At 57.5% G+C, this 27,512-nt stretch overlaps 1 protein-coding gene across 2 annotated transcripts; it reads right to left on the reverse strand.

The window, feature by feature from the left end:
* PDGFRB (platelet derived growth factor receptor beta) lies at positions 1-27,150 on the reverse strand. 2 transcript variants are annotated; one of them, XM_068698483.1, is made up of 24 exons: positions 27,016-27,142; positions 17,666-17,718; positions 16,778-16,855; positions 15,617-15,913; positions 15,097-15,366; positions 14,763-14,890; positions 14,292-14,466; positions 13,605-13,797; positions 13,340-13,455; positions 12,681-12,807; positions 12,336-12,547; positions 11,716-11,810; positions 11,300-11,432; positions 10,826-10,930; positions 10,608-10,718; positions 10,164-10,317; positions 9,155-9,321; positions 8,784-8,902; positions 7,811-7,933; positions 6,311-6,422; positions 5,908-6,007; positions 5,688-5,793; positions 4,948-5,186; positions 1-4,758 (listed from the first exon to the last, which is right to left on the reverse strand). In XM_068698483.1, the coding sequence occupies exons 3-24, from the start codon at positions 16,824-16,826 to the stop codon at positions 4,608-4,610; spliced, it is 3,282 nt and encodes a 1,093-aa protein (XP_068554584.1). In that variant the 5' UTR covers positions 16,827-16,855; positions 17,666-17,718; positions 27,016-27,142; the 3' UTR covers positions 1-4,607. The 2 variants fall into 2 exon arrangements, with proteins under 2 accessions (XP_068554584.1, XP_068554583.1); XM_068698482.1 differs by lacking the exon at positions 17,666-17,718 and having other exon boundaries at positions 27,016-27,150.
* Between the last annotated feature and the right edge of the window lie 362 nt (positions 27,151-27,512).

Raw genomic sequence — 27,512 nt, forward strand, 5'->3', positions numbered from 1 at the left:
AAAGAAAAAAAACATCTTTATTTTTAAACTCTTTCTTTAAAAATGTATTTGTAAAAGTTTACAGCATAAAAATAATATCTCATGGCTATAGAAGTGACATAGTACAAGTCCTACAAATACATCTGTAAACCTAGGAAAACGTTAACTCTTTGGTACCTTAGTCCGAACTCTGTTTTTTCCCTTGCCCTCAGGGTGGTTTCTGACAGGCAGTGCAGGCAGGAGCTGTTTCGGTTCAGAGATGCTGCAGAGTAACAGCGCGATGCCAGTACTGCAGGAAGGGGAGAGGGCAGAGGGCATGCTCTGGGCAAGCTTTGCAGGTCTTTACAGTTCCAGTGCCATCCGTGAAGGAGGAAAGGAGGAACAATGGGACACTGCAGACCTCCCAGCAAGACTTGGCTTCCCTGCCTCCTCCCACCCCTGCTAGTTAGTTCCCTCTGGGGCTAAAGCAGGTCCCTGCCTCTGTGAAAGCCATCTAGATCCATCTTTGCACGTCCCAGAGACTTCAGCACTGAGGGAAAGGTGGGAGTTATGCTTGGGAGCCCAGCACCCCGAGTGCTGACCCATGAAATCTGGTCTTGGAGCGATAGCTGGCCTGCCCGGGGTGCCTGGATGTCCCGTGCTGTGCATGGAGAAGCAGCCACACTGCTCCTGGGAGCAGAGCCAAGCACCTGCAGGTGGGAGCATGGGGCTTGCCTCCTTTGCACGTTAGCTGACATGCCATTTTAGAAAAAAGCCCCCAGACGGAGATGTCTGAGAAAGCCCCTTGTGCAGATCCGCCCAGCTCTACACAGGCAGACCTGGGGCTTCCCCGCAGCCCAAACCCACTGCCCAGTACCCTGCTGAGCGGTGCTGCCTGCCCCAGCCCGGAGCCCTGGCAAGGAAGAAGGGGAAGAGCCATTTCTTGCTTCTGGCTGACTTCCCTCGGCCGCACATCTGCACTGTGCTTCTGCCTGCACGCCCCACAGGGCTCCTTGCAGTCCCCTTGACAGGTGAACAGAGAGAATTTAGTTACAAGTAAAGTCCGCTGTGCTCTAGATTTCTTAACGCAACACAAACAAACACTAAACGGGACACTCTCACTTAGAAAAATAGCAACACGTTCAAACTGAGGAGGACAAAAGGTTGAAAACCTGCACGCACATCGATCCGAGAAGCATCTGGAACACAGAAAGACACCAGAGTGTCGCTTTAGGTTCTGGGATACACGTAGGTATGTATGAAATAGTGACTGGCAGTAGGATTATGCATATACTGGTGCTGATAACGATGCAACAGCTGCAGAGTAAAATATAACCTACAGATAAAAGATATTGCACTAGAGGTGGGCCCAAGCTGTGGCTCGTGTCCCTTTGGGGGGCACTCAGTTTGGGTCCACCTCTAAACACGAAAACACACCCAAACAAAAAATACTGATTATCAAAACTAAAAACCCAGAGGGACTGCTTCCCTTCAGAATCTCACCGGAGAACCCGTGGCTGCAAAACTGCTGGGCCCAGAAGAGCCGACCATTTCTGCCCTGTCTTTGAGGAGAGTTTGCCTGCCTTGGGCTGCAGGGGTGTTTAGCAAAACGTGTGGTGGGAAGAGGCGAGTAAGGGTGGGAAAGTACCGCAAAGTGCAGGGCCAAGGGCAAATATTTGGTCACACCTCTCTGGAGTGCAGAACAGTACCATATGCAAAGGGACTGGCGTACCTGCTTTGAGAAGGAAGAGAAATCTGACCCCACTGGCAGCCAGAGCAAGTTCTGACTTGAAGAATAATTGGAATAAATGTACAAATGGGAAAAAACGCAATAGGCATCCGAGTGTAGCTAATGCCCAGCTAATAGGACAGGATACCTGAGCTCCCCCACCAGGGAGAAGAAATAGATCTCCTCTTTCAGGACTGTAGGATAGTATTTGGTAGTGGGAAATTAGTAAATCAGCTATATGAGATGGAGTTATTATGGGGTTTGTGAAGTGAATAAGCAAATGGCCAAAGGGAGGGCAACAAGGAGTTAATTGATGGGGAAATCTTTGGGCTGGACGGAGGTAGTAAAAGGAGCTCTCTAGGGTTGCTCTTGATGCCAAAAATATTTAGTATTTTTATTAGTCAGTCCAGCCCCCAAAAATAACAGTTTCTTAATGAAATGTGCTGATGACCCAATGTCTGGAACAGCAGGGAGTATCTTGGTTAGAAATGCTGGAGTAGAAAGAACTAGGTGCTAAGGTTGGTCAGAGGATGACGCCAAACTACCAGTATGTTGTGGCTGGGAAAAGGCAACACAAATCCAGTACAGACCAGAACGTATTAATGCCCTCTGTGAGGTCTAGACTTGACCTTACTGGAGTACTGGATAATTCTGGTCATCCTTGGCAGGGAAGGACAAATTAAAAACGGAGCTGGTGCAGACAGGGGCTATCAGGATGATTTGATGTGCCACCCCATGGGCTCAAGTTGCAGCTACAGGCATCCTACCAAGCACCTTACATGTCAGGAAAACAAAGTGGTCTGACCCCGAGGATCGCACAAGTTACTGCTTTTCCACAGTTAGGATCATTTCTTGAACCACAGAAGATGGCTCCTTCATGACAGGCAGGAGGAACTAGCATGGAAAAACAGTTGTCATTCACAGTGTGTTTCCTACAGATGATGGGGCGTCTGACCACGAGGGCTGAAAATATGCTCCACCGGCTGCCAATAAAAGTGCTATTTCTTATGTTCACATTTTAACAAGGACATCAGCCCGTGAAATATCTGCTCCTCTTTTAGTTGCATAAATGGCAGCATTGCAACGATAGACAACTTAAGACAGAAGCTGTTTTGCTGGTTGTTTTTTTCCTTTTTTTTTTTTGTTTTTGGCAGAAGTTTCAGATTTAAAAAAAAAAACAAAAAACTCAGTGGCTCTGAGGTGGATGAAATCCAAAATATGCTGATTGAATTTTTAAACCTGCCTGTATAAGATTTGTAGGATGCACAGAGAAATATGCATGCATAGGGCAGCAAAGGGGTTAATGGGACTGGGGACATGCTGCAGACAGAGCTCTGTGCAAGGCGAAACTTCTCCTTTTGGGGAAAAAGAAAAAAAAAAAACCTGCTAGAAAAACCTGCTGGTTTCTCTGGTGTCAGAGCTGTAGTTTTTGGGGTCTAGATTTCATCTCCGCAGAGGTGGGGTTCACGGCTGATTTCAAAAGCCCGGTGTTCCTCCTGCTTTGAGTCTCTTCCTTCAAGTACCAGCTGAGAGCACAAGAGGTCCTGAGCCTGCCTGTGAGAAGCAAGGAAGGAGGAGAGAAGCAGGAGGAAGGTCTCTGCCCTTCAAAACACTTCCCGAGGGAGAGGAATCCTCCCTTATTCCTCTTGCTCTGCTTGGCTCCCCACAACACTTCACCCGCAGCCCTGGCAAGCTGCGAATGGGATTGCCTGGCCCCACAAAGTGGCAGGGCATGAGACATGCCACAGCCATGGCCAAACGGCTTCCCAGCCTCTCTGTCTTTTGTGATGTCCCTGGGCTGGTGTTCTGGCATCCTTATTGCTCCCAGTAGTCTTGCTACGACTCGGGAGGGACTGGTGAGACCTGCTGTCCTGAGACGGACGGCGTTTGGGTGAACAGTTTGTCACGAGGGAGATCTTGTTTCCCAAAGGTAAGGCATAAACATTTTGCAGCCAACGGGGTTATAAAATTTCCCAGCAGATGAGCTGGGCTTAGTGGCAGTGGAAGATTAATGAATAGCCATATCGCTTCCTTATACTGGCCCTGGCTAGTGGATTAATATATTTTGTTCCCTTTAAATCTTCGGCGGAGAATAATCAGCTTAGTGTCCACGCAGACAACACCACCACCGGACCGCCCTCTTTGCTACTACAACAGAGTCATTGTGAGAGCGTGCTGGGTTCCTGGCGTGCCCCTGGGGCTCCTGGCTGGGCACAGAATGGCTCAGGGTGCGCCAGAGAGCCACGGGTACCTGCAGTGCTTGTCCTGCTCCATCCTCCATAGGAGAGGTTTGGAAGGTTAGGAAGACGGTGACTCGGTGTCTCCGAGACTGCCTGGTCTGTCCAGGCCTTGGCTGTGCTTGGAGGAGAGCCCTCCCCACGTGTTCTTGATCCCCAGCAGCTGGAGTTGGGTATTGCGGCTCCTCTACACCCCAGCAAAGGGCTCCGAGGAAATCGTCTGTCCCGGTGGCTTTTCACAGAACCACGGTGCGTGGCTGGCGCTGAGACCGTCAGAGAAGTGCTGGTGCAGAGGAGCTGAAACCCATTGCCACCTGAAGGGCAGGGATGGGGAAGGGGCTGGAGCATCCTCTTCGCAATGCGGAAAGCGGTGGCTCTCGCCGAGATCTGGCCCACGCCTCCAACTTGAGAAGAAGACATTGGGCTGTGAGATGTCTCCCTCCTGCCGCGGTGTGATCGCCGAGGAGGATGTGGCAGTGATCCCGAGGTTGCTGGCACTCAGCCACCTCTTCGTAAGGAGGGAAGGGGACGGAAATGGGGGAAACGTCTCTAATCCCCCGCCCCGCTCCGGGAGATGGGAGGGAGGGAGGAAGGCTGGGACAGGCGGGGATGTCCCGATGGACAAGCAGTGTCTCTCTGCGACGTCTGGGACAGCCGTGGGGGTGCCACCAGCCCAGCTCTGGCTAGAGGAAGCTCTCCTCCACCTCGTGGTGCCCCGTGGTCGGCTCCTGGCAGCCCAGCTGCGGGTCGGATCCCTGCTCCTCGTCCTGCTGGGTGCCCAGGGGGCTGTCACAGGATATCGTAGATGATGTGTTGGCTTCGTTCAGCATTGAGCTGCAGGGAGACGAGGAGGAGAGAAATGAGGCCCTCTGGTTCACCTCCATCCCTGGGGGCTCATGCAAGGTCGCAGCACCTCAGATGGGGGTGACACAGCCCTCCTTCTCTCCCAGTAGACCCACCCCAGGTCTATCCTTCAGTGGGGCATCCCCATTTGCTCCAACATTCAGAAGTGACTTTTTTTACCTGGCACGGCTGATGGAGGCCTCCTGAGGGAGGTCACAGACCGCCTCGGGCTTGGGGTCGGGGAGAGGGATGATGTAGTCGTTCTCGCCCCCGTTCTGGTGCACGGCCGTGTAGAGGATGCTGCCGGTGGGGGAGCTGGGAGTGAGCCTGGTGTTGTTCAGCCCGGGGATCGTGGGTCTCGTGCGGACAACAGCAGGGTGGTCGCTCTTCATGAACTCTTCATCCACCTGCTGGTACCTCTGCTCCCGCAGGGCGGGTTGACAAAAAGATGGGAAGGTTTTGTGAGTGGAGAGAGGGCACCGGCGTTGTGTTTGCCTTCCCTGGCTGCTAGGCTTCTTCTAAAGGGGCTGACATCTAGCGGGGTTTAGCTACCCTGACTCCAGCACAGACATTTCATGAACGTTTCCTAAATGAGAGATCAGTAGCACAACTCTGCAGCTCCAAAATATCAGTCGGAGGCGGCTTTCTGGTCTCCTGCCAGCCCTGATTTCCGCAGTTGCTGAGATACCAGCTGCTGGCCTGGCGATGCCAGTTGTCTCAGCAACGTCCCCAGGATGCCCAAAGCACCTCCATTGGCTGCTCAAACCGACACAGCCCAAATCCCAGCAAAATCCTCTGGCACAGCCGCTACTAATCACTAATTAAGGTCTCCAAACCCTAAGCGAGTGCCCTAACCAAGGCAGCACCCTCCCAGAGCACGGACCCGCTCTGTCCCCCCATTTCAGGGCCCTTGAACGTACCTTCCTGTAGCAATCCACCAAGAGGTTCCCCATGAGCACCACAAGCTGTGAGAAGGACGGTCTGATCTCAAACTTCTCCTCCCAGCACTTCTGCATGATATCGTAGCTAACAGGAGGGAAGAACAGGCACGCTGGTGGCTTAGCAGGAAACCCGAGGCTGAGATGCTCCTGTCCTTTGTGCAGGGCAGGCCCAGGGGAAAGGCACAGAGGCAGCACTTACATTTCATCGGAGGCATGGGTGGGCTTGGACATCCGATAGCCACGTTTGATGGCGTTGTAGAACTGTTCGTTCATGGGCAGTTCGGGGTATGGAGTCCCTCCTGGGTGTAAAGGGAGAGCGGGGGATCAGACTGGTGCAAAGCCTGCCGCCCACCCTACCATCATGCGTTTCACACCAAGGTTTCCTTTTTTATTTTCTTTACCTTTCCTGTTTCATTTCACTTCCAAACAGCAATGTCAGCATGAGAAAAAAAAGGAGATACTGAATAAAGTGATTCTGGTAGGGTTTAGAGTGCTTGGGCATTAGAAGATTAGAATGGATTTCTACCCTCTTGGTTTGGGAAGGGATCCTGCTAACGTGATACCATTCCTATAGACACCACCAGGGTCTCCAGGACACTTACCTAGAGTGAATATCTCCCAGAGGAGAATCCCAAAGGACCACACATCACTCAGGGTCGTGTAGAGGTTGTTGAAGATGCTCTCCGGGGCCATCCACTTAAGGGGCAAGAAGGTCTGAGAGGAAAAATGGATTAGGAAGAGAGTGAGCCGCATCTACAGCACTTGTTTCAACAGGGGAGAGTCTGGCACTCAGTTTACAAGCAGAGGAGACCCCTGGGAGCTGCCTGTCAGCCCAAGACATTTGCTGTCAGCCACTTCTTGGAGGGACCAGCTCTCTCTTTCTTAGCACAGGATGAACCCAGCAGGCAGGAGGGAAAAATAGGTGTGCTACATCCATTGCCATCACAGCCAACAGCCTGTCTGACATAATGAGCTGTCGTGGTGTGCATCTCTGCTCCCTAATCCCTGGGATAAGTTCACTGACTTGCACAACATGACCACAGTACTCCCAGAGGGAGTCCAGGCCTATGTAGACTTTGGAAACCTGAGACTAGGCTGGATAGGGCTGTGGGATGACTAGAAAAGAGCTGAAGCTCCAGCTTTTCCTGTTCTTACTCTCAGTGATGCACTAGAAGGAGCCTCACTTGATCAGCTTGTGTGCAGCACTGGCTCTGCTGTTCCAGGGATTTGCTTGCACAATGAATACCAAAATAATCTCCAGGAAGGATTGCAAAGGGGCCCAGTTTCATTTCCCATTTTGGAAGGAAAAGCAGCTATGCCAAGGCTGGACTGCAAAACCCAAGCCCCTCTTCAGGAAGGCCTCCTGGCCAAAACGCTCAGCACTTGGCTGCCGTCCCATGCAAATGGGACAAAGCAGGCGAGAAGCTGAGTGGTTCAGTGAGTAGATAAAGCATGGGGTTTGAGGAGCCTGGCACCACTCTCAGCTCCCCTAGTCTCAGTTTCCCTGTCTGCCAAAACAGGGCTAATTACATGGCCTACTTTGCTTGGGGTTACATGCCCCTGAGTGCCCAGCTCTGGAGAGGACACGCTGTTGTGAAAAGCACGGGGAAGATTCTGGGGAAGCTCAAAATCAGCCTCATCCTCTTCTGCCTCGAAAGATTGGAGATGTCTTTCTGGAAAGTAGCTGCTCGCAGGAAAACACTTCCTCTTACCCTGTGGTCTAGTGGTTAAAGCAGAAGTCTGTGAACCTCTTCCAGAGTGGCCAGTGACTCACTGCACCACCGTCGAGCCGCCTAACCTTGCCCCCCTCCTGCCTGCAGCTCAGGACCGGGCTCAGCACCACACAGGGAAGGGATGCAGCCCCTTACAGGACACAGTCCTTAGTTTTGCTGCTGCTGCCCAGGTTTTTCTGTAAGAGCCTGGTGATAAGGGCACACAGCTCTGCGTGCAGAGCACATCAGCTACAGGAGGGGTGGCTGTTGGTTAACACCATCAGCTGGGAGTGCTGCCCTAGCACAGCTCCTGGCACGATAGGCTCACAGAGGGGGGGTGTATGTGGTGCCAGGCACAAAGCCCTGGGTTGCACGGCTCTCAGTACTCACACTGCCTTTGGAGATGTAGTTGGAATCCCTCATGATGTCCCTCGCCAGGCCAAAGTCGCAGATCTTCACCAGCTTCCCCTCGCAGATGAGGACATTCCTGGCAGCCAGGTCGCGATGCACACACTGCAGGGAGAGGCAGGGCACTGAGAGGGGCACCCAAACAGCCCAGGGGAGCAGCCCAGCTCCAGCACTAGCCCATTTCTGTGGCTGCAGGGACAGGAGTCTCCTCACATCCCTGGAGGTATCTCCTCCACCTCTAGGAACAACGATAGTGCAAAGCCACTAGCTTTGGCCACTAGATGTTACACCACTGCAAAGCGTGAATGTGGAAAGCTGGGAGCTCCTGTACTCCGTGGGTGAGCACTGACCAAGCAATTTTTGGGATCATAACATCTGGCTGTAGGCAAAGAGCCAGGAATTTCCCTCAGCATGTCATTCATGCCATCCCCACCCTGTCTCTTATTCCTACCCTCTGTGCTGTTTCACATGGAGAGCCTGTATTACTGCCTGCCCTGGGCTAAGCCAGATCTTAGGAAGCCCCCAGAGCCTTTGGTGGCTTAATTTCCACTGAACAAGCACTTCTGATGAGGCCTGGGAAGGCTTAGAGCATGTGGTGCAATAGGGGTGTCCATGGGGAGCTGCAGCTCTGCTCTGGAGTGGCTTGTGCCTAAGGACGGGGAGGCCACCGCTGTTTGGGGCTGGCCATCCCAGCAGAGGGGGATGATATAACGTCACTGCTGTGCTGCACGGGGCTTGGAGGAGATCAGAGTCAGGAAATTGGAGGCCTGGAGCTCAGTCTATGTCAGGGTTAGCTGTCACTGATCCCCAGGGCTGTACTTCCAAAGAGACGTGGTGAGAGGGTCTTCTCCTTGAGGAGGTCAGCATGGGCAGGGGACAGTAAGCTGGAGCTGACCACAGGCACAGCAGAGCATTCCTCACCTCCATCGCCACAGGCACCAGCCCACATACGTACGTTTTTGGAAGCCAGGAACTCCATCCCATTGGCCACCTGGAAGCTGAAGCCCACCAAGTCCATGTAGCTGAGGAGCGGAGACTCGTTTATCAGTGTCACCCGGTCTGTTCTTTCGGGGGCTGGAGGAGAAGCAGAGATGTTTTTCAGCGTTAATTGGCACACTCACGGACTGACACTAGGAAAGGCTCAGCCCTATGGGGGCTGTTCTGCCTCCGGTGACAAGGGGACAGAGCTGGGGGCTCCCATCGAGGCATCTGCCACCACTGCAGGACTTGTCCCAGAGGTGACTTTGCAATGTGTCCCACCCAGCTCTGCAAGCACAGGCATCCAGCAGCCCACGCTCCTCTCCCTCTCGCTGTCTGAGCTGTTACCTGAAGGGGAATAGCTGTCCAGCTCGTACGGGGTGCCGTAGTTAGAGGACTCGATGTCAGCATACTTGACTTCGCCCTTCATGTCGGACATGGGCACGTAATCCAGGGAGTCATCCTTGCTCATGTCCATGTAGCCCCCGTCGCTCTCGACGGACAAGGAGAGGTGACTGGAGGGGGAGAAAAGAGGCTGTTCAGGCCCAGGGGGAGGAGGAGACGCAGGGGAGGGGGGAAATGACCTGAAGGACTGTGATTCCTGAACCCTCATCTGCAGCTCTGAAATGTCCCGCAGCAGGGAAGGGAGCTCTGTGTCATGCATCAGAGATGTGCAAATGGCACAGGAGGGAGCCCCTTGGGCTCAGGACGCAGCACCATGCGCTTAGGGAGATATCAGCTGCCTTCAAGCAGAAAGAGCAGGGGGCAGCTGTGCTGGCGTCCTACCATTATTCTACTCTACTAGTATTTCGGCCTGCTGGAAGGAAATGCTGCTTTCTAACTTCCCATGGGAACATTGCTCTGCACTGACGTGCCCGCACCTCTTACAGCTGGTGACCGGACGGAGGGCTGTTTCCCTTTCCTCTGAGCACCTCTTGTGCAACTGCACTCCTTCTAGCACTTCTCCCTTAGGGCATGGTAGCAACACAACCTGCCCTGAAAATGCACAGCTGGGATCTCCAAGGGCTAAGACACGGCTGGGAAAGCCTTCCCTGTACTCACTGCTACGGTTATGCGAGTAAAGTTAACGGTGCCAGGGAATATTCCCAGCTGGCATGGAGCAGCAGGCATGTGTGCTAGCAAGCAGCCTCCAGGACACACAGATTGCCTCTGCTAAATCCCTGCCTGCCAGGAGCCGTTTGGAGGTGGCTGGTTGGGCTCAGGGTAACAGGGTGGGCCACTGTGCTCCTGTTCTGGGCCAGTGTTTATTTACTGATCTGTAGGATCAGTACACAGGTATCCTTCTTGGATACTCGTCCCCGGGGGCTATGATGGGGTGGTCAGTGGGGAAGAGCACCTGTGCACATGGTCGTCCTTGGCCGTGTTCCCGTACGCCTCGGCCTCCCGGCGCGCCTTGTCGCCGTAGGCCTGCAGGAAGGTGTGCTTGTTGCGGTGCAGGTAGTCCACCAGGTCCCCGTAGCGGCAGTACTCCGTGATGATGTAGATAGGCCCTGGGGGGGAGACAGCACCCTGATGAGTTTTGTCCCTCGGGGATGTTACGGGGTTGCGGGATGTCTGGCCAGGGCCACGGGGAAAAGCTGTTTCTGAGTGTTTTTGGGATGTGGAATTTCTGTCTGGGAAGGCAGGTGGGATTAATAAAAACATGCCTGCTGTCCCAAGCAGGTTGGGAAGGGAGGCTTCAGAGCCCCACAGGGCTTTCCTAAGGGAAGGACGAGCCATTTTGAACCAGAAATCAGGACTCACTCTCTCTTTGCACAATTCTCCCCTCGCACTCACTCACCCCCTTTGGTGCAGGCCCCCAGCAGGTTGACGATGTTGAGGTGGGGCCCCAGGTGGCTCATGATCTTCAGCTCGGACATGAGGGCCTGCTTCTCGCTGCTGCGGGCCGTGGCTGTGGGGCAGAGCCGGGGTGAGCTGTGGGGCCGGGGGGGAGCTGGCAGGCACCGCTCGGCCCCACAGCATTGGGACGGGGGGACAGGGTGGCAGGGGGGGACTCACACTTGAGCATTTTCACCGCCACCTTCATGGTGGACTGCGAGTGGCTCAGGCCGTGGGCTGTCGCCTCCACCACGCGGCCAAAAGCGCCGGAGCCGAGGGTGCGTCCTGCAGGGGGACAACGAGGAGACAAGGTTGGGGGTGATCATTGAGAGGTGAGGATAGGAGAGGGCCGTGGAAAAGGCAGGTCCCTGGTCTGAGAAGGAACCAGCCTTGGTGGACATGGAGAGTTATGGTGTTTGGTGGTGAGGCTGGGAAAGGAAGGAGCTGCCAGCCGCGGGGAAGGACAGCCAGGAATCACCCGATGCCTCCTGCCAAAGGGAGCAGCTGGCTTCCCAGATGGCCCCTCTGCCCCAGGACCATGCCATATCTCCAAGGATCACAGTACCCAGCCTGGGTTGCTGTTCTGGAGATCCCAAACCCACACCCATTGCCCCCAGACTGCCGGGAGCCCAGCGGGACCCGCGGAGCCTTTACCTAACACCAGCTTGTCCCTGGGCACCTCCCAGCTGGAGTCATAGGGGAGCTGCATGGGATCCACGTAGATGTACTCGTGCCCATCGGAGCTGACCGACTCTATCACCTTCCAGCGGATTTCGTAACGAGGTTTCTGGAGAGGGGAGCAAGGAAGCAAGAGAGATCTGAGAGGCTGGGGGGTCAGGGAGGGAATAGGGGATGTGGATGGGCTTTGTCAGGGAGATTTCGTTCCCTGCAGCAATTGCTGCCTGCCCTGTCTAGCCTACAGACTGCAGGGGGTTGTGGAGGCCCATGATCTCTGGTATGAGTGGGACATGATCAGGCCCATGCCAGCAGGAGCTCACGGTTTTGCTCTTCCCATCCACCCTGGCATGGGGGTACCACGGGAGCAGCCTGCAAACACTCCCCTCTTTTACCTTCTGCCACAGGACGATCAGGATGATCAGGGAGATGACGGTGAGGACCAGCAAGGCCAGGATGACGGAGATGATGACCACTTTGAACGGCAAGGCTGCAACGATAACCACAGGGACAGCAGTCAGACTCCTCCACCCCTGCACACTGGGGAAAGCAAAAACCCTGGGAGAGGTTTGACCACAGGAGAGTGTAAGGAGCCTAGGGGTGTTTTTTTGCCCCGAGGGAGAGCTGGCAGCTCCAGACCTGGCCTCAGACCATCCTCTCTCGTATTTGGGACAGTGAGGGGATGTTTGGGTCCGTGGCACCATCTAGTGACCCTCGGGCTAATAACAAGACACTGGGGACCTCTTCAGGTGTTCTTGCCTCCCTGGAGGGATAGCTCTGCTCAGTGGTGGGAGGAGAATGGCCATGGCCAGTGGACACGGGGGCTACAAACTCCTCCTGGGGCAGCCTTTCCTGCTCAGCTCAAAGGAGGATTCATTTTGGGCAGAAACTTCAAGCTTTGAGGTAGGCTACCTGCCTCTGAGGGCTGTCAGAGGACGGTGCTGGCTCCCAGCACCTCCAGGAGAGAAGAACCCCTCTCCCCACCTCCGGCTCGACCACCTCCCATCGTGCTCACCGTGCGGGACCAGGGTGATGTCCTGGGAGTTGGTGCCCAGGAAGTTTTGCACGGTGCACCTCAGGAGCAGGGGCTCGTCCACGCGGTGCAGCTGCAGGGTGCTGTTCACCCGGTACACCTGCAGCTCCGCGTGGTACGTGGCGTTGGTCTGCAGGCTGATCTCTGCCGAGTCGTTCCCCAGCAGCCGGGTGGGCTGCCCCTTGGTGCTGCACCTGGTCAGGGGAGGATAAAAGCACCTAAGAGGCAGCCGGACCCATGCACCACCATGGGATGCAACAAAATAATTGGTTATTTTAATAAATGCGAGATCAATGAAGTTCCCATAGGCTTCATCTGCCCACTTACCATTTGATGTCACTGCAGGTGGACCAGCTGATCTCTGGCTGGGGCATCCCTTCAGCAGAGCACGTTACGGTCTGCTCCCCACTGGTGGCACTGCTGTTCTCCTTGAGATCCACCACTTTGGCTGGCACTGGAACCAAGAGACACCGGTGGGAATTAATCCTCCACTCTGAATGCGGATTAGAAAGGGAAGTTGATTCCCCCTGGATCCCTAGCATGGCCCAGGACTGACAAAGTGAGGTTGGACTCATCACAGCGATTATGTTTCACATATGAAACCTAACAGCAATAAGAAATGTTTGAGGTGGTCATGAAGGAGACGTGTCCCCATCTAGCTTGCTTGGAGAGCAGGGGGTCCACAGAGGAGAGTCCTGGACACTCCTGCATCTGTCACACCTGCATCTACTGCCTTGGGATAATGCTTGAAGGCCAAACTGCTGGTGTCTGCACTGCCGCCGTGTCCCCCTTGCTCTGAGAACCAGTGGGAGATATTTTAAGTGAGCATGCTTCTTACTCTAATGCTCTCTTTTGACTCAAACCACCCTGAAGCTGTAGGGACAGGTGTAAAGGCTTCAGCCTGAAAATCCTGCAGCAAAGGTTGGAGCCATCCTCTGGGACTGCCCCCACACTCCTCAGCCCCATGCCTGTGCGCACACCCTCACCATTTATCTGCAGGTAGAAGGACAGCTCCTGCACATCGTCCTCATTGGCAGCCCGGATGGTGTAAAATCCTCCTTCTTCCTGCTTCACCCGCACCAGGACCAGGGACGTCTGGTACCTGAAGACACAGTGTGTACAGAATTTTGTACAGAATGTACAAAATCCACTTGCAGAAAGGCCAATGTTCACCCACCACCCCATGTCCATCCAGTTTGCCTTGTGAATTATCCCCTCCCTGCCCCCTGGTGAGGAGCGGTGAGCCCTCACCTGGTTTCGGACAGGTTCCTGTTGGTGATGGTGAACTCGCTGCTGCTCTCCATGGTCAGCGCCTTGTTGTTCTTCAGCCACACGATGCTCGGCTGCGGGTAGGCCTCCAGGTCCACCTGGATGGTGTGGCTCTTGTGGACCTCAGCGTACACTGTGCTGGCCAGCTGGGTGTGGAACTTCACAAAGCCACGCTCTGAGGAGGGGCGAGAAGAACACAGGCTTCAGGGAGAGACACGGCCCCCTCTCCACCCCAATGGACAGGCACGGATCTGGGACAAAACACCCCGAGCATCCAGAAGTGATGGAGCAGCTCCAGGCCCATCCCTCAAGGTCTCAATCCTGTGCTGAAGGAGAGTGTGGGTGGGAGCTCAGGGGAAGGTAACGTGGAAGGAAAAGGTGGATGTCCTGTAGAGATGGAGCAGGTTCCCTCAACCCACAGGAAAGGAGCACAGGTGCAGATGGGAGGTGACAACTGCACCTAACAGCACGCAGGAGAGCTCTCACCCACACCCTCAGGTGGATTAAAGGATCCCAAAAGGTGTGGCGGGGGAGCTGGGAGGTTTTGAAGCCAAGATGTGGGATGCTGTGGGGTGAGGGCTGGCTTTTTGCCGTGGTTAGTAAGGGCAGAGGAGGGCAGAGGGTGCCGTCCCGGGGCAGCCTGGCTCTGAGCGCACAGCAGCGACGCACCGATGACTTGGACCGTGATGTCTTTCCGATCTGTTTTCTCGTGGTAGCCCTCAGAGACGTTGCAGACGTAGGTGCCGCTGTCCTCCAGCTCCGCGTCCTGGATGATGAGGATGGAGCGGATATCGTGGGAGGACCCCGGCAGGAAGTCGGTCACTGGCTCCACAGCCTTCCCTGCCTGCAAACGGGGACAGGAGATAGAGTCTGGGAAGTCAAGAGCGTGTTGTGCCATCAGAGCTAGAGATCTGGGCTCACAAGGAGGCAGGAGAAAGGGGAGAAGACCCTGGCCTGGCTGCAGTGGGGACAGGGAACATACACCCCCAGGAGCCACTGAGACAGCCTTCATCCAAGGCTCTCCCCATGTGAAGGGCAGCAGCATCACACAGCTTCTGCCGTGGGGTGAAGCTTCCCGAGCTTTTCTGGGGTACCGATGGGTGATGGCCGTGAGACAAAGGCCGGGGACGCCACACGTACCTGCTTGCGGGGGTAATCCCAGTTGAAGTTGACCAGCTCGTTGCCGCTCACGGTGCACATCAGGGTGACGTTTTCCCCCTGACGCACCACGGTCTGCACCGCGCTGATGGAGACGTTCACAGACGAGACTGTGGGGAGGGCCGAGGAAAGGAATAAAGGTTAATAAAGGAACTCGCTCTGTGATGGAGACAGGGGAGAAATTACATTCTGTAATTCAGCCTCCAAATTGATCAGGAATAAGGAGAGACGGGGGCAGCTTTTCTGTCCCACCCCTGTTGGTTTGAAGGAAAAGCCACAGCAGGTACGCAGGGATGCCAAGGTAAGGGCAGCTCACCCTGGATCCTGTAGACATAGAAGGTGTCTGAATCCACCTCCTGGTCATCCACGATTGTCTGGCAGTAGTAGGTCTTGTCCTCAAAGAAGCCTTTGAAGCCCTGCTGCGGGTCATAAGCAGCTGGAATGGGGTTCTCCACTTTCTTCTCAAAGAGGGTGACCTGCAGGTGCGGGTCGGTCACACGGCAAGGGATGACGGCCTCTTTGTAGCCCGTGATGAAGATGAAGAGCTCTTCAGAGGTGGTTGTGGGGAGGAAGGCTAGGGAGGGATCTGCGGGAGGGAGAGCACACCGGTTACAAGCTGCCTGCGTCCTCCCTGCGTGGGACACATGAACCTCTCCTATGGCATGGCACGTCAGAGCCCTGCCAAAGCCATACAGCCTGCCACAGGGGCTCTCCTGCAACAGGGGAAGGATTTGGGGAGGTCGGGTGCTTGGAGACAAAGCCATAATTCAAACCCCTCTTCCTCCTGGTCGCTAAACCCCAGGGAAATGCAAAGGGAAGGATGCGCTGTCCCCTACCCGGCACGTAGATGTAGATGGCTTTCCTCTCCGCTTGCTCTGGAGCCTGGTCGGGGCTGTAGGTGCAGGCGTACTCCCCGGTGTGACGGCCCGTCACGTTCCTGAGGGTGAGGTTGCTGACAAAAACACCGTTCCTGTGCTCCAGCGAGGCGGTGAGAGGCTGGCCATCCCACTCCCAGACCAGCGCGCTGTCCCCATAACACACGAGGGAGAAGGTGCTGTGGAGGCTGAGGACGTGCTCGGCTTTTTCGGGTTCGATGCGCAGCCCGCTGCCGCCTGTCGTCACCTCCAGCAGACCTGGGAGAGGAGCCAGGTGAGACCTCGCTGGGCTCCTCTCGAACCCAAGGAGAGCCACGCTGGATCCCAACGTGTATCCTCAGGAAAGTCCTGCCAACGCAGACCTTGGTGGGACACCCTTCAGGCTGCTGCTGACCACCCCAAGGGACGTCTTTGGTGAGGACAGGGCTGCACGTGGGGGTGATCTAGGCATATCCCAAATGTTTGCTCAAATTCTCAGCTTTTATGCATCCTATGAGCTTGTCTGGGGAGCTGCCAGTGTAGACAGCAGTGCTACTGCCCCAAAATGAGCCTGTCTTTTGGGCAGAGGAAGGTCCCAGGTGCACCTCCAGGAGCTCAGACAGGGAATTGAGCGGGGAGGGCAGGAGGTGAGGCACTTCCCTGCTCTGCTGGCTGCCCCTCCACAGGGACGGTGTCAGAGGTGACACAGTCTGGGCTGAAACAATGTCCGTCTGAGGGAAAGTGAAAAAGGACCGAAAGCAAAGCCTTGCAGGAAATCCTATGGAAGCAATAGAGCAGCCGAGGTCTTCCTGAATGGCTGCCCAGGGCTCTCCTGGCCTCCTCGCTTCGCCCAGATGTCCCCGTGGGGTTGGGAAAGGGAATGTGCTCCCCAGGGGTGGGCTTAGGGTCAGGGTCAGGGTCAGGGTTAGGGTTAGGGTCAAGTTAGGGTTAGGTGTCCACCCTTCTGTAGGACTCAGCAGGATTCAGTGGCTGCAGGTCCTCAGGGTGCGCATGCTGAGCAGCCCCGTGCCTCCCCGTGCCATAACCACCTCCTGCCCATCACCCCAAAACTGGGAGCATCCCGGGGCAGCATCCCCAGGCAGGGCCCGATCCTGCACACACCTCCCCAGCCGCACCACTCACCGGTGAGGATGAGGAGCCGCAGCGAAGCCTTCAGAGAGGGGCACAGCATGGTGGGCTCCACGGCCCGGCGGCCAAATCCTGCCAAGATCAGTACAGGATGAGCGCAGCACCGCGGGGCCAGGGTCCCCTTTCCACCCCCTGTCTCTCTCCCCAATTTTCAGCCTTTCCCTCCTGGTGGTGACACGGTTCCCCTCGCCCTGGATCTGCTGAGGGAGCAGATTTAAGGCATTCCCTGCCAGCAAACAGGGCTCGAGCTGGAGGCTGCTGGGGTGGTGTCAGCCTTTGCTCAGCCCTGCCTCTCTGCCTCCCTCTGATCGGCCGCTTGCCTTCCTTCCCTCAGTCCCGGGGAGATAAAGCTTGCTGGAAAACAGATCCCCCCTGCCATCCTCCCACATTTTCTGCTCCTTTCAACAAAACAAAACAAGACCAAAGAAAAACCAAAAAATTATAAAAAAGATAAAATAAAAAATGTGTCTCGTATTTCACTTTCCCAAATATGTATTTTAAGGGAATATTTTCATCCAGGCATCCCTTTTATTGACATTTCTCCCAAAGCCCTTTCTGCAGAGCATGTCAAACCCTCCCTGGTGCCAACCAGCAGCCCAGGAGAGGCTGCTAGGAGCAGTGGGGTCTGTCCCCGACGTTATGGGGTGACGGGCTGGGCTCAGGGCGCCCTGAGACTGCGCCAGCTGTGGGCAAACTGACCGTCGGGGTGAGCAATGGGGACCCCAGAGCCAAAGCTGGGGTTCAGAGCTCCTGAACCTGGGAAAATGGGAGTCTTGGACCTGCTCCCAAGGCAGACCCCGAGGTGAAGCTCCCAGGAGCTGCCTGCCCAGGGCTGGTGGCAATCAGGGGCTTGCTGGCCTGGCCCCAGGCACCGTCCCTTACCGAGTGGCTCTGCTGCCTCCTGGCCCTGAAGTGGTGTCTCTGTCTGCTCGATGCTGGGAGGAAATGGTTCTTAAATGACGCGCACTTGTCAGATGTTTTTATTATTCTCTTGCTTTGGCCCAAAAAAGAAAAAAAGAAGAAAAAAAAAAAAAGCCCGAGCTACCAGCAAACCCTCGCAGGTCTCCAGCTTACTCAGCAGCTTCCCTCTCCATAAAACCCCTCTGTGAGTCCTCAATTCTGTGTTTGCTGGAGGGAGTGAAAGCACTTACGGGAAGGAGCTAGGGGTGGATGGGATGAGAGGATGGAGGGGAAATTCAGGCTGTAAATGACCGGAGCTGTGTGCCCACCGACATGCAGGAGAGGCCAGGAGGGCGAACAACCTAATCTCCCCGGTGCCCCAAGGCGCTGCCACGAGAACAATCAGCTTTGTTTCCCAATTCTCCTTGACAGAGATATGCCATTCATCCATTATCCAGTGCTCAAGGTTGTCAGAACAACTGGCACCGTCTCCTTTCAGCCCTCCCTGCCTGCATGCAGGAGCCAGGCTGCGTCCACCCCCCAAATCTCTGCCTGCCCATGGCTGAGATCTTCCCAAGCTCGTGCTCAGCTCTTGTCCAGCACCTCAGTTGTGGCCACGGGCCCTGCTGAAGGCTCCCTCTGCCCCCGTGGAGAGGTTTCACCCCACTCTGAAGCATCACAGCGAGCACCGAGAGCCCCGCAGCCCCCGCCTGCTGCCTCTGGCTGCTTCCCCGGCATTCGGAGCTGGTTTTAATAAAACTGCTGGTTTTGCAGAAAAGCTTTTCTCTTGGAGATCCTTCCCGAGCAGAGCGGGAGGGTGGCAACGTCTCGCAAACAGCAGCGACCTCTCCCTTGTTTGTCTGCTCTGGCCGGGTGAGAGGCTCAGCCCGTGCTGCAGAGCCTGCCTAGCGGCCGGCCAGACCTTCCTTTCTCTCCTCGTCACACAGACCTGTGCTCACTTTGTGCAAACAGGCATTTCACAAGGGAGGTAAACTCACCCCGATCACTGCCAGCCTTGAGAGCACTCGATTCCTTCCTCAGCCTCAGCTTTCGTCCTCTGCAAGAGGAACAAGGTGCACCCTGTGCGTGCCGGACAAGGAGGAGGTGCCCAAACGAGGCACACAGACGTAATCGCACCTAAGGACCCACACCAACGTGGTGCTCAGCTGCCTCGGATCATCTCCTCCAACCCTATGGGTGAAAACAGCCCCACGGACCCCCAGATTCCTACATCCTTCCCAAGGACCATCAGCTGCACATCTTCAAGCCGTGAGACATGCCATGGGCAAGGTCCTTGCTGGGCACCTCCAGTGCTACCTCCCAGGCCCTTGGCACAGCCCTGGTGGCACTGGCAACCTGCCACCGGGGTCCCCATCCCCTCGCCATCCTCTCCTCCCTGAAGAGGTCCCCGGGTGCAGGCACAGACCCTCCCTCGGCCCCTCTCCAGCACTGTGACACGAGGGCAGGCCGTCCGTTTTCACTCGAGCTGCCTGTTTGTTATTCTAAGAGAGGAATTTGGCTGGAGAGGGGAGGGCGGTCGGGTGGCTGGAGGCAGGACGGGCTGCCCAGGAGATGTGGCCCCATGGCCCCGCTCGCCCCCGCGCTGCGCCCAGCACCGAGGGGCTCCAGACGAGGCGCAGACACCGCCACCTTCCCCGCCAGGAGATAAAGCCCTGCTGTCTGCCCTTATCTCTCGTCTGGAATCGCCTCCTCCGCACCGAGCCCTTGGAGAGGGGCAGAGCTGTGGGCGAGACCGGGGCTGAGCCAGCCCTGGGAGTCCCAGTGCTGGGGACAGGAACGTGTCCCAGGGACAAGCACCATGGGGGCTGCCAGGGCGCCCACTGAAAGCACATTTGCACACCTCTGGCCTTGCACTTTCACAGCATGGGGCTCCCTGCATGGTGCTGAGCCCCCACGGAGCAGGACGCAGGCTGGAGGGTGGGAGCGGAGCGGTCAAACACCACGGCCATGGCCACAGAGCTCAGGTCTCGTGATTCCCAGTCTCATGATTTTGTGGCTTCTCCGCAGCAGCATGCGCCAGTTTCCCTGCCTCCCAAATGGGATGGGAGCTCGGCTTTCTCCTCTGCCTTCCCTCCTGCTCGTGGCCAAGGGATGATGGATTTGGCCTGGAGTTTCTGCAGCCGGACAGGGCGAGGCCCGGGGCGCTGGGTGTGAGGAAGTGCAAGTGCTGCATCCAGCTTCTGCTCGGGAGATCCCCAAAAACCCAGGCAGGACCATTCCTTCATCCATCTCTGCCACTCCTCCCCATCACAGCACCCTGCTAAGGCCCTCACGCCTCACCAAACCTACTGATTTATTCCCATTTTCCCTGCCCCAGACCTATGTCTTGCTCAAGGATGTTACTAAGCAAATATGCCTTTGCTAATGCCCAAAATATGCTGTGTGGGCTCTGTCTTGAACATTCTGGGGTAACGAGGCAGGAACTTTGCTCGGCATGCCCTGCCACACCTCCGAGCCCCCTTCCCTCTGCCCCCAGGATGTGTTTGGCGTGGTGTCCCAGCAGAGCATCTCAGCGCATGAAGCAGTCACTGCTGGTGTGAGCATCGTAGGGCACTGCCCATGTGGGACGTGTCCATTTCTGGCCCTACATCATCCTTAAACCATGGGAGATGAATACCGATGGGCATCCATGCCAAGGAGACCACCACGATTTTCTGCCCATTGCCTGAGTATGCCTCGACCACGTTTCTCCCCTCTCCCCCACAACCATGCCAAAAACCCATATGGGGGTCCTGCGAGCACCCCCAGAGCTTTAGGAGCTGGGAACCAGCCTGCGAAACTCTGCATGGGAACAGGGAAGGTTCTGGGTGCCTGCGAAGTGCAGAGCAGCCCCACAGCTCCTCGGATGGAGCTCAGCCCCCCCGCAGCCCATCACCAGCAAGGGGATGTGCTGCCTGCTGGAAATTGGGGTTGCAAATCGAGCTGCCCTCCCTCGCTCTTCCCCTGGCTTTCCATTTCCAGCCGGGCTGCAGTTCCCGGTGCTCCCACCACGCTCGCTGGCCCCACGGTCCTGCCAAGCAGGCGCAGGACATCTGGTGTGAATTAGCGGCAAGTCAAATACCCTTCGTTTCTTCTTTGTCTGAACGCATCTGAGTCATTAAGTGAGATCACGGGTGCCCATGCGCAATAGGAAAGCTCCGCGTGGATCCCATGATCAATGCCATGCACAGCTGGGTTCTGGGGGCTCCTCCTGGCCTGGGGGGGGCCCGTCCTCGTTTTGGAAGGCAAAGAGCTCCCCAAGCAAAGGCTGCTGGCCCCTGAGAGCCCAGCTTTGCTTGTCCAGCACTAAAACTCCTTGGCTTGCCCTGTTTCCCTCTGCCACCCTCCCCCCTGCCTCCGCGACTGCTTCTTTCCCACCCTTTAATCTAAATAAAACCAAGCTTTTTTTTTTTTTTTTTTTTCCTTGGCTGGAACTGGCCGGAGTTGCAACATCTCTCCTCTGGGGTCCCTCGGCTCCCATGACACCACGTTTACTCACAGGCCAGATTATCATCACAGAGCCCTTTTTCTTTTTCCCAGCACATGGCTGGAATTAGGCGGCGTGCACACATGGGGAGCCTGTCGACCAGCCCCGTAAACAGCTGACGATAAAACGCAGAGGTTGGAAAGCTGAAACCAGGGGGGCTGGGGAGTCCCCGGGGTCCCACAGGTCATCCCTGGGGCCAAAACCTCTTTGCACAGCCATCTGCCAGTGCCAAAGGGCTCCTGACACTTCACCCATGTGCTGGTGAGACCAAGGGATGCTCAGAAACCTGGGTGCCTGTTGCACCGTGCCTGGGCTTGGGGGCTTCTTGTATTCATCTACAAGGAGGATTTTGTAAACCCCATCCCTCAGCCACACTAGCAGACAGCACTGTGAACACCTGAGCTCTCTGAGCAGTTTTTCTGGCTGTGCTGGCTGTGAATTTAGGGATTAAAATGCCAGCCACTGGTAACCAGCTCTGGTGGCACCTGGAGAAGAGACACACGGTGGTGAGACCACGGATGAGAGCCGTGGGGTGAGCCCAGCAGCCTCCCCTGCCCTGGGCAGCTCTGACAGCAGCTGTCGGGCAGCCAAAAGCCAGCACCGTGCTGCCAAGCCGTGTGGGGGCTGCAGGGGGTGATCTGGCGGCGTGACTCAGCTCCAGTGGGGTCAGGAGCCTCCAAAAGGGCTTGGACTCGGGCACCAACCCCACGCAGCCCCTTTTTGTCTGGGGTCATCGTTCTTCACTCCCCATCCAGGGGTTTCCAGCCAACCTCTATCACCATACGACCGTGCCCTGAGCCCTCCGTGCGCACGGCGAGGAACCGGCATGGGGAGACGTGGGAGCACGGCGAGCCCTGCGCTCTCACCCCCGGTCCCCTCGCATTCCCCCTCTGGTTTAAGCCCATGGGAGAGAGAGGAAATGAGTGACCTATTTAGTGCGAGTTCAAAATAAAGCGAAACATCTGTTTGGAGCGGGGCCAGCGTTATAAATAATCCCCCAGCCCCGAGTGTTGGTATTCGTGGCCCTTTCGCCACGCATGCTCCCTCGCTTCCACTTGCGGAAGGCCGGGCACGGGGCTGCTCCCGCGAGCCTGCGAGCACTGCCTGGGCTGTGGGAAAACCCTGAGGGGGGGGACAAAGGGGCTGGGGCTCACCTGGGGCCGGGAAGGAGGGAAGGGTGTTGGATGGAGGTGCCTGGCTGCCTGCTCCTTGCCCCGGATGCATCCTGCCCCTTGGTCACCATGACCGAGCTGTGGGGTCACACAACTTGGGATGCTCGAGCTGGACGTGGGCTATGGGGTCAGCTCAGCCCTGGATCTCACCCCCTGCAGCACAATGACCCCCCCCCCCGGGGCTGTGAATGGGCCCCTCAGAAGCGTTTTGCGCTTTCTTGGCACCTTTTTCCACCAGGCTGCTCTGAGGGATGCGGCAGAGCCCAGCGGGGCTGCCCGTGGTCATCCTGCAGCTTCTCCTCAGCCCTGGCAGCGCAGAGCCTTCGGGGGGGGGGCAGCAGCACGAGCGTGTGAGCAATGTGAGCAATGAGCGTGGGTGCAGGGCACGCACACCACGGGCCAGCACCCACACAGCTCCTGGCAGCGCTTTGCTGCTGACCCCAGGAAAAGGCGGCTCCAGCTGGGGCTGGCTGGCAGCAGTGGCTCGAAGAGAAATCTGCCCCCTCTGTCCCCTGCCTGGGGGTCCCTCGGGGACCTTGGCATCCCTGTCCCCTCACCTAAAGCTTCTCCTAGATGCAGGGGAGTGGAGAGGGGCTGGGGGGATGCAGGGATGAGGGCACCCCAGGGCTTTCCTCACTTCCTTCCAGCAGCAATTAAAGAAAAGTCCTTAGCTCAAGGAAAATAGCCCCCAGCACCACGATGGAGTCCCCATCACCGCTCACGACCACTACGTGAGGGTGGCAGGAACAGAGCTGGGGCCAGAGGTCCTGGATGGCTCTAATTAACCACTAATCAAGGGGAGAGAATGGAGACGGAGCTGTCTTCCTCTCCTCTGCCCCCCAGCCAAGCTCCAGGAGCAGCCGGCGCGTGGCTGCATCCCCAGCCCCACGTCCCGGCGAACCTGATCCTCGCCGGAAAATGTCCGTGAGATGCGGAGCAGGAGGACGTAATCTGCAGGGATGCCTCGGCCCTTCTCTTCTCGGCTGCCTGCGAGGGACCCGCGCTTAATCGCTTGGTTCTGGGGCTTTAGGCTCTCGTGGCCAGGATTAGCCACCCGCCAGCTCTGCGGTCGCGGAGGAATGGGACGGGGAGCGGGACACGGTGAGCAAACAGTGGCGGTGCAGGCGAGGGGATGGAGTCTGACCAGCACTTGCTGCTGCAGGTGCCGGGGGCTGATCCTGTGCCCTCCTCCCCAAATCCACCTGTGGGCAGGAGGAGCGGGGTGGTGGCACCCCCTGCCCCATACCCAGCTCCGCGTGTCCCCTCTCCGTGCTGCAAACCGGGGACGAAGCCACCAGGTCCCCGGTGTGGCCGTGCCGTGCTGCAAGCTGGGGTCAGAGCCCAGGGGGCAACTGCACCCCAAGGCCCCCAAGTCCTTATAACAATCTGGGGGCAGCAACAGGGCTCTCTGGGGTGGCTGATGGGGGCCGAGAGCCAAGCACGTCCCCTGAGGGATACAAAAGCAACGCCTCCCTGCTGGAAAATCTCTTCCTACGTGCTCTGGCCAGGCAGCACGAGCCTTGCTTGCTGTCCTCACTGCCCTGCCCTGCACGCAGGCTCCTTTATATCCCCCAACGGTTCCTCTCCCCTTGTCACGGAGAAAAAATCAGCTTCTCTCTGCGCTGATGCTCTACAAGCTCCCCCAACAAGCTGCCAGCACCCCGTGCCCTCCCCGAGCACGGCTCTGAAATCGTCACCGAGCCCCGCGCCTGCCAAAATTCGCCTTCCCGAATCAGACCATATTCTCCCAAACCGCTCCCAGGCTGGAGAAAGAAACTTGGCAGCGAGGGGGGGACCCTCTCGAGGTGCCAGGAGCGCCCGGCCCCGAGGAGAGCGGGGTTTCTGTTCTGCAGCCCTTTGCTCGGCAAACACCGAAACCGAGGTGACTTCCAGCGTGCGAGCGGAGAATGCGCTTTCAGAGAGCGGAGCTTGAAATGGTTTATTTTCTGCTGGCCCCGGTTCAGACAAACCCACAAGCAAACATATTTTTTTGTATAAATAAGACAGTGTGTCTCGCCAGTTAAAGCAATTCAAACATGAATGTAGCAATTTAATTGGTGCCAATTGCTGCGTCTCGGTAGCATTAAGATTTCAGTCACAGCCTCCTTTGCATGGCAGCCGGGCCAGGAGGGGGGAAGGCGGAGGGCAGAGCAGGAGGGGGCCCTGCGCCTTGCCCATCGCCTGGCTCCATCCAGAGCCTCGTCCCCTGCCTGGGCTGTGGGGATGGGCTGAGAAGTCCCTGTCCTCAGCAGGAGAGGGCTCCTCCTGCCCCCTCCGGTTGGTAGCCTGGGGGGTGACACTGGGGCATCCCAGCCCTCTCCAAACCTTCTCTTCTCATGGACCCCACTCTCACCAAGCCCTTTGTGGGTGCCAGAGGAGACCTGGGGGGATGAGGACGTGCCCCTGCGCCTGCAGGTGTGCCCTGGGGAGGGCAAATCCCACCGAGGGTGCAGGAGGACGTGCACCACCCGCACCATGGCTCCTGCTTGCTGGCAGCAGCCTCTCCGTGGGAGATTTCCCAAACTCCTGCCCACGTGGGCTCTCCACGCCACGCTCCTCTGGCCCTGCAGGTCGGTGGTAGCGTGGAGGAAGGGTGAAATATGGGCAAGTTGTGCCACAGCCTCTGTCCCAAGGGTGGCAAGAAACCAGGGTTTGGGGGCCAGGACACCACAGGCAGCATCCCCTGTGCCCTGGTAGGGAAGGGGACAGACCCGTGGGACCCCCTTGCTCCGCACGTGTCCTGTCCCAGTGCCCCTCTGCACATCCCTGGCACGTGTCCCTGTCCCTGTCCCACTGGGTCTGGCCCGGGGAAGGGCAGAGCTTCCAGGAAGAGGCGTCCCCGGGGAGGGCAGAGCAGGGCAGAGGTGCGCTTGGCTAATTAGGCAACCCCTAAAACAAGTCTCGTTACGTCCAATCTGCCTGGCAGAGCGGAAGGAGCCTCCTGGAGCCTTTCCAGCCTCTCAGGGAACAATACCCGGTCTATACACTCCCCTCCAGGGGATTTCTTCTCCCCGGCTAAAGCACAAACAAACAAACTCCAAGACGTGCCTAGCCCCGTCCTCCCTTGCAGCCACAGGACGCATCCAGCCCGTGGTCCCCCAGGGGATTCGGCCACCGCTGCCCCTCTGCTCCCTGCCCTTTGCTGCTGCATCCCAGGAAGATGCTGGGCACCAGGGTCTGACCCTCCAAACACCGCCCCGCTTCGGCACGGTGCCTGCTGCTGGAGAGCCTTGCTGACCTCCGTGCTCACTGAGACAGTTTCTTCTCGCCCAAGCCCTGGAGGACGTCGTGGTGCTCTGATGGAGCTCTGAAGGGGAGCATGCACGCGGCCGTGCCCACGTCCCCCTCACCCCAACCCTGAACCCTGCAGGGCTGAAGGCACCCAGCTCACCAGCAGCGTGCCCTCACCCCCCTAAGAACCAGCTCTCCCTGTGCACCAAGACCTCACGCTGCCACCCCAACACCCAGCAACCAGCCAACCCCATCACCTCCTCCTTCACCTCCTCTTTCAGTTCTCCACATCCTTTTCTGGTTTCCCGAGCACCTGCTGTGCTTCCCCAAACCTTCCTCCCCGCGAGCATCCCTGGGCACCACTCCGCGCTGGCTCAGCCAGCCCCACTCCTTCCAGCACATCCCACAGGAAGCCCTGTGGGTTTCCCCCTTCTGAAATCTGCTTTGTGTCCGGCGTAGCCCCCGGGTCCGTTCCCACAGCACAGGCTCCCCAAATCGTGCAGAGCCATTTAGCATTTCGACATGGCAGGTGAGCGCAGGAGCAGGGTGCCCTCTTCCCACAGCACCCCCAAAAAGTCCTGCTGTGACTGTCACCGCCTTGCTGCCACCACTGCCACCCCCGTCCCCAGCTCCAGTTCCAGCACAGCTTTGCTCCAGACCAGCTCCAGCCCACCAGGGGCCCGTGGGCCAGCAGAGTGGTTGCCCACATCCGTGCCCCGTGGGTTCATACCCAGCTGACAGCTGGGGCGCTGAGCGGGGCTTGCAGATGTCCCTCCCCGTGCCAAGCCCCTGGGGACAGGAGGGCCACCCGGAGCAGGGACTGAAGAGGCGATGCCCCCGGCTGTGTTTGGATGCTCTGACACTGCTCTGCCTGGAAGCTGTCAGCAAAAGCCTTGGGGTGAAGCCCGGACCTCAAGCACCACCACATGCAGCAGGGACCCCCGTCCCCTTGCTGCAAACCCACCCTGTGCCCAGGTGGAGCTCAGCGAGGAGCCTCCTGTCCCCAACCTGCCCTGTCCCAGCCTCCCCATGGCACCAGCGGGGCCCTGGATGGGGCAGAGCCAGGCCCTACAGCCTGGAGGCTGCGGGCATCCCACACCCAGCACACTCAGGGTGTCCCCTGAGGGTCTCCTTGCTGGGGACAGGGAGCAGCCCGTGACAGCCACCGGGCTGGGAGGTGGCACCAGGGCAGCCCCCAGCCCAGCACAGTGCAGGGAGGGACTGGGGGCTCCCCAGGGAGAAGCAGAGGTCCCCTGGGTCCTGTCATAGCCGCAGGGTCCCCAGGGGCTCACCAAGAGAGGTTGTCCCATGGGATGCCACCACGCTCAGCCGCCCTCTCCAAACCCCGACTTCCCCAGGGCTGGCAGGACGTTTTGGGCTGCCAGCCCCCAAATTATTGCAGGGCAGCAAAGCCCCTCACCACCTCCAGCGCCAGGGCTTACCTTGCGTGGGGGTCCCACCGGGGAAGCTCTGGTGCTGCGTGTCCGTGGGCGCTGGTTCCCAAATTCCTCTCCCTCCTCCTCCGCGCCCTTTATCTGCTGCCTGCCGAGGCTCCCGCTGCCCTCCCAGCCTTCCCCAGCTGGCAAGGCTCTTCCACTTAAAGGAGAAAGAGAGGGAAGGGAAGAGACGAAGGAGGGGGAGGAGGGAAAGGAAAGAAAATAGAAAGGGAAGGGAAAGCTGTGCCAGGGCTGGGCTGCGGCCAAGCCCCCAGGGCTGCTCCCTTTAGCGCATCGCAGCCCCCAGCACACCCCGGGAGGGGGCTCGGCCGCTTCGGCCCCCGGTGTGCAGAAAAAGCAGAGGGGTGTGCACGCGTGTGTGTGTGTGCGTGTATAAATAAACGAGCCCTGGCGAGGAGGAGGAGGAGGTGGAGGAGGAGGAGGAGGAGGAGGAGCGGGAGGCTCCCTCTCCAGCGGAGTCCCTGCGACTTCCTCCCTCCACC

The sequence above is a fragment of the Anas acuta genome, chromosome 14 (assembly GCF_963932015.1).
Source record: "Anas acuta chromosome 14, bAnaAcu1.1, whole genome shotgun sequence".
NCBI classification, from domain to species: domain Eukaryota; kingdom Metazoa; phylum Chordata; class Aves; order Anseriformes; family Anatidae; genus Anas; species Anas acuta.

Coding starts and splice junctions, on each gene's coding strand:
- PDGFRB (XM_068698482.1), bottom strand. CDS start 16,826: ATGCTGTGCCCCTCTCTGAAGGCTTCGCTGCGGCTCCTCATCCTCACC. Junction 14,891..15,096: donor CTATGTCTACAGGATCCAGG/GTGAGCTGCCCT, acceptor CCCTCCCCACAG/TCTCGTCTGTGAACGTCTCC. Junction 7,934..8,783: donor AGTTCCTGGCTTCCAAAAAC/GTACGTATGTGG, acceptor CTCTCCCTGCAG/TGTGTGCATCGCGACCTGGC.